This window comes from Lipophrys pholis, assembly GCF_963383615.2.
Source record: "Lipophrys pholis genome assembly, chromosome: 13".
NCBI classification, from domain to species: domain Eukaryota; kingdom Metazoa; phylum Chordata; class Actinopteri; order Blenniiformes; family Blenniidae; genus Lipophrys; species Lipophrys pholis.
This window is the reverse complement of record NC_137632.1, coordinates 14,049,250-14,055,182: the sequence shown is the minus strand read 5'-3', so window position 1 is coordinate 14,055,182 and position 5,933 is coordinate 14,049,250. Positions and strand designations below refer to the sequence as shown.

The window sequence follows — 5,933 nt, the reverse complement described above, 5'->3', positions numbered from 1 at the left end:
TTTTTTTTTTAAAGTAAGTTATAATTGAAAAGAGACAAAAAGGCCTTTTCATTGTAAATGATCACTCTTCGTTTTGAAAGGATTTGCCAGTTTTCCGTGTTGTATAGAACGAGTTGAATTTGAATGTACTTATAGAGAAGATGTTTAGCAAAGAATTGATTTAAAAGTTTTATTTGTAAACATTAAATATTTCTTTCTCTCTAAAGTTTTTGAATTCGGCACCAAATGCGTTACATAAGTAGTAAGTACATCATGATGCCAAAGATGTAGGGCTATATCACACACTCATGAACCTTTTCATATAAGATGGATTTTTTTTTTCTCATTTCCAAAACGTGGTAAATCATAACTACCTAGACGTTCATAAGACATAAAACATAGACAACGTGCTCAGCATGAACTTGGGTGGTTTGAAATTGTTTAAATTGCACCATGCTTAATGTAGCTCTTGGCAATAGAAATAATAAATATATAGAAACGTTTATATTCAACAGCAACAATACTTACAGCACATACAAACAAGGAATGTCTGACAGTTTTACAAACACCATGGGTCCCTCATTTTCTATACAGATGAAATATTTTCCACATATGCGTCATACATAAAAGGAGTGCCAATACTACGAATCTGTATCAAATCTAGCAGACTACATAGTGTCCGGTATATATTATATATAGACATCACCTCAGCAAGTGCCTATAAAAGAAAAGAAAAAAAAAGAGGGTGGAAAAGAAAACTAGAACATGCGTTATCTTTTTCTGGATACTTCTGGGATCCTGTCAGAAACACATAGGCACGAGTCAAAACAAAACAAAAACAAAAAAAAAATTAAATCTTGTCATTATAACAAATTATGTACACATGTTATAAACCGATGCATTTGGGAAGCATCACATATTCTATCATATCATACAGTGTGTATGTGCGTGTGTTTTATATATATTTATATATATATAAATGGAATATATTACATCTGAGTATGCTGAATCAGTAGAGCCGACGTTAAATAAACGGTAATTGATTTCAAGATCAGTATAACTTTGTTGACAATTTGTCCAACGAAGACATTTTCCCAGTGAGAATTCACTCGTTTGGCACTCGGATAAAGGAAGGGGGGGGGGGGGGGGGGGGGGGTCGAGGAATTAAAAGGCCTGCACAGCAATTAAACTTTCTATCTTTTCCTCCAGTTACTTCTTATTTCGTGAATCCTTTTTTCTCATAATGTTGTTCTTTTCGCCTAAGGAGCTTGCAATTATTCCGAAATAATAACGTTACAAATCTGCCAAGTCTGACTCAAACAGTCTTTTTTGGAAGTTCTTTGAGTTGATCGCCCTGGAGTCAGACTCAGAAAGGTAGGGTGTCGAGGAAAAGTTTATCAATTATTGCTGGCGGAGGGACTAGATCTTCGAGCTTTAGGTAAAAGATACGCTGCAGACCTTGGGTACATAGTGTGCGCAGTTCGGGGAGCTTTCCCAAGAGTTTTGACAAGTAGTTGGGACGATTCAAGCCACCGCCATTGAATGTCACTTGATCTTTGAGGCAGTTGACTATCTTGTTTTGGAGATCCTCCACTCTCTTGGGTTCCTTAAGCCCGTGTCGTTCTGGAATATACAAAAACAGTAACAAAAGGAATATTATTTCAGTTAAATTCCCCTTGTTTCTTTTTCGAGTGCTGTGGCAAGTTCTTGTTTCTTTCTTCCTTTTTTTTTTTTTTTTTTTTTTTTTTGAAGGGAAGCTGCTATTACGCACCTGTTACCATGGCCAGAGCTGCGATGCAGGAGAAAGCTGAGATGTCTATATTCATGCTCTGCAAGTTGGAAGAAAACTCCACGATAGCATCCACCCACTCTCCAAATCCACGGACGCACTGTAGTCTGTGCAGCACCACTCCATTACAAAAAATAAGTTTTCCTTCCACGGGGTTGGACCTGCAATTAATAACAGAATCCCATTAATTAAGCTTGGCAATAAACGAGAATTTAAGAGCCTTTTAATTATTGGGCAGCTTAATAAAGCACAAAGCAACGAAGCTTGAAGGAGGGACTGATGATTATCTAAAGCCCGGATTGTTTTGTTTAGCAATTACTCAGGCTCACCTGTATGCCAGCCGTAGGACAAAAAGTTCCAGGAAGGCGGATTCAAAGAGGAGATCTTGGTCTTGCTTCGGTAGGTCGGAAAAGCCTGGGATCTTCTCTGCCCAGCCTCGGATGATCTCCATGGAGCCCGTCAGGAGATCATAGAACTGCTGGATGTGCTGAGTGTTGTCTCCGGTCATTTGGTAGTCAGGGTTAGCCTGGAACTGGAATTTAATTTAAACAGCGCCTTAATGAGGTCCTTTAAAATATATAATCCGTGAAATTGCAAATGCCCGTTTCCAAGAAAGGAAGAGAGAGAGAGGAAGCTTTTTACTGTTAAATTCATGTCTCCTGTTTTATTAAGTTCTGCATTTAGACGCAATTTACTTCAAATATACTGCATTAAAAGCCTGACAAAGTTTAGGATTCAGCGTTGTAGTCTGTTGCAGAAAACTTGGAGAGTCATAAATTCCTTTTGTAAAGCTGAACTAAATTAAAAAGGCCGTTAATCATGTTCAGTCTGTTTTCTCTCAGAACAACACTTCTTCACGTTTCTTTTCTTGAAAATAGTGCGTCTGTGTGTTTCATTTCTTTGACTTACTCTGGAGTAGTCCAAAGCAGACATGGAGGGGTTGGAGTCCACATGGGCCCTAACAAGTGCGCTTATGAGGCTCACCGGCGGCGAGGGCGGAGAGGGCTCCTGGGGACTTTTGGGTTTGGATGGTAGGCGTCCTCTTCGACCTTTCAGGTTATCCGTTCGGACAACTGCGAGTACAAACGATATTGATAAATGAACATATTTCTCGAGGCGTGCGTAATCGTTTGAATGCAGGCAGATTCATTCCAAAGAGGTTTCACGCGCGTCTCTGTGTGTGAATATATATATACTTCTGCATGGAAAAAAAAAATTATACATGGCCTAAACATACCTTCTCTCACCATTCCGACGACAAGGCACTTCTGGAAACGGCAGAACTGGCAACGATTTCTTCGGCGTTTGTCAACAGGACAGTTTTTATTTGCTAAACACACGTATTTTGCGTTTTTCTGAACGGTGCGCTGTAAAGAGAAACAAACATATGGTCACTTTTTAGGCCCAGTTGCCAGGCTGTATAAAATTGCACTGAAGAAAACTCATAACAAACGGTCTGAATAATCAGTCTCATATCGTGTTTGGTAATGTGTGATTAAACAGCAACAACACACGGGAAATACGCAGCCGCTGTCTTTCCCTTTTGCTGGTTCCTTTGAGGTCAGGTGTGTGTGTGTGGACAAGTATGTCTGTGATCAAGTTATTTCAGCACGCGGGGAATAATTTCCCTTACATGTAGGCTATTTAGAATGTGTGTTAATTATATTTAGACAAATTGTTCCGTATTTTACTGCTGGTGCCGCAGATGATTATGAAAGTTTTCATCGCTTATGTAAAACAGTAATTCTCTTTCATGGCTGCTGTCACACCAGCCCACCTTGAAAAATCCTTTGCAGCCCTCGCAGGTCCTCACTCCATAATGCTGGCAGGCTGCGTTGTCTCCACAGACCGCACACAAGCCCTCGTTTGACGGGGATCCTCGGGACGGGGGCGACGGCACTTGGCTGTCCACCAGCTGGTGTCCGTGGCTGAGCTGCAGTGAGTGAGGAAATGCCAGACCAGCCTGCTTTCTGATGGCGCTGGGCACAGCGAAGCTCTGTGCGTCCAGGCCGCGGTGCGCGCCCGGGTTGTCGTGGTTCATGGAGACGTGCAGCGGCCCGTCGAACCGCATCTGACAGCTGGAAACGGGAGTACCCGGCGGGGACTGCTTGAAGGAGAAGAGCGAAAGCCTCGACACGGGGTTTTTGCGCTGGTCGATCATATGAGAAGTGGCCGCCACATAGTTCTGGTGGAAACTGTGAAGGGAGCCAGGATCCTCCCACATGTGATTAGGCTGAACCTGGAAGTTTGGCGTACTCGGGGCGTGAGGCGAGGACGGTTTGAAGTACATAGGCCCAGAGTGAGCCATCATTTCGTCCGACTGGGGTGGCAGGTGGCTCTGTTGGTGGTAACTGTGCATCTGGACGTCCTCCACTTTAATAGACGACTGCTCTCCAGAGTGGGGCATCTGATAGAGGCAGGGCGGTTTCACGTCGTAACCGGTGTTATAGTTGTCCATGAATGTACTGAAACTCGGGAGAGAAGTAGTGGCTGTGATTTCAGTGTTGGTCAAGTCCATGCTAAACTTAACAAACTCGGGTGTTAGGAAGTCGCAGCTGTATTCTCCTGCAGTGTGGTAGCTGTAGCTCTGGGAAGCAGGACTAGCTCCTTGAGGTGATGATCCATACTGAGCCTGGACGCAGGGCATGGCTGAAAACCAAACCGGTATAAACATAAGAATCTCTCAAATAGGTGTTTAAACTGTGGAGAAAGTTTTACAGGTCAATGTAAAAATTAGTGAAATAGAAATGTAAGCAATGTCTTTTAACAAATGTATTTTTATTTTTTTTAAAGATAAGTCAAACCAAAGCAAAGCTTTATGTTTGTGTAATTGTACAATATTTCTTCTATATCTCACCTCAAGTCTTCTGACAGTTGTCCGGTGACACTTGAAATGGATAATGTCAGGAGTTGTATGTGTGTCAGGATTGAAGAAAGCGACTTTTTTCTGGATCTTCCCCTGATAAAAAACACATGTTTTGAACATTTACTGGATAATGCAATAATGATTAAAAAAAAAAAATCATAAAAGTTATCACAAGATCCCCGATCTTGTCAGATTGAACTTACTCAGTTGCGCGCAAACTTTAAAGCCCATTTGTAATTGCGCGGAACAATTTGGAATAAAAAAAATATCAAAATGTCAAATGAATTTGTCAAAAAATACTATAGTTTCAACAATATCCAATTCCTTTAAAGTTTTTTTTTGGTAGGAACGGACAAACTTTGCACATTTGACAATATAGCGACAACTTATAGTGGAAGTAAAAGGTTATAAATTGTCGCTAAATAACAGCAACAGCCACAGATCTCAACGGTCTTACTCAGATTTCTATTTTGCTTAAAATCAAAGTTTTTATTTTTAATTTTTAAACGATCTGAAGAAATCGGTGCAAATGAAGCGCAGTCTTATTATGTTTCAAAGAGGGGTGAGAAAAAGAGTGAATCTTACCTTTTTCACATCAGGATCGTGAGTTTCAGTCCATGCGATAAGCATGTAGGTGGTATTCATCAATTTTGGTAAAAGCTCCAAATCGTGCGCGTCGGTACCAGCAGCGCTAAGCGGGCAAACCGTGTAACTCCGCGCACTGACAGCGACACGAGCTTCGACTATCCAGTCTGGCCAATGTGGCTTTGTTTATGTGAGCTTTGGATACCATGGCCCACGTGTTTCACAGCGCGACGTCATCGGCGTCTGCGCTGACGCCCACCAATCCGCGCGGCAACTTACTCAAGCCCCAATTTTTCTGGAGAGTGTTTGTCTTGTGGTATGTGTCCTGTGTTGCTTCCCACATGGACAATGGCAGAGATGTAGTGGAGGGTAAACCCACCTAGAAACTCACCTCCAGACACGTTGGGATCTTTGACTTATGTCAATCTATGACGTTGTTTGCGTCTGACAATGACTGTGGTTTAACATCGCACACTTGATTTTCTGTTATTCCACATACATTTATATGAACTCCTGATAGTAGCAGACCACCTGTGATCATTCCCACCCTGCTGCATTTAAAAAAAAAAAGAGAAGAAGAAAAAAAAAAAATATATAAAGGTAGAAATTATAATTATGTAAATCCCATCCACTGAGTGTACACTGGCACATCTAGGTACAGTTATGTCACAATGAAGCTCTAAAGTACTATGAAATAGGCCTAATGAAGCGGGG

The 5,933-nt window shown here is 41.4% G+C and overlaps 1 protein-coding gene across 1 annotated transcript; it reads right to left on the bottom strand.

Annotated features, from left to right (window-relative positions):
• Nucleotides 1-1,345: 1,345 nt before the first annotated feature.
• nr4a2a (nuclear receptor subfamily 4, group A, member 2a) lies at nucleotides 1,346-5,321 on the bottom strand (the record flags this gene model as incomplete). The annotated part of the gene is made up of 8 exons (XM_080479020.1): nucleotides 5,220-5,321; nucleotides 4,626-4,727; nucleotides 3,546-4,417; nucleotides 3,006-3,135; nucleotides 2,678-2,841; nucleotides 2,098-2,300; nucleotides 1,751-1,929; nucleotides 1,346-1,602 (listed from the first exon to the last, which is right to left on the bottom strand). Exons 3-8 carry the CDS (start codon nucleotides 4,413-4,415, stop codon nucleotides 1,346-1,348), a joined length of 1,803 nt encoding a protein of 600 aa, XP_080335146.1. The 5' UTR covers nucleotides 4,416-4,417; nucleotides 4,626-4,727; nucleotides 5,220-5,321.
• Between the last annotated feature and the right edge of the window lie 612 nt (nucleotides 5,322-5,933).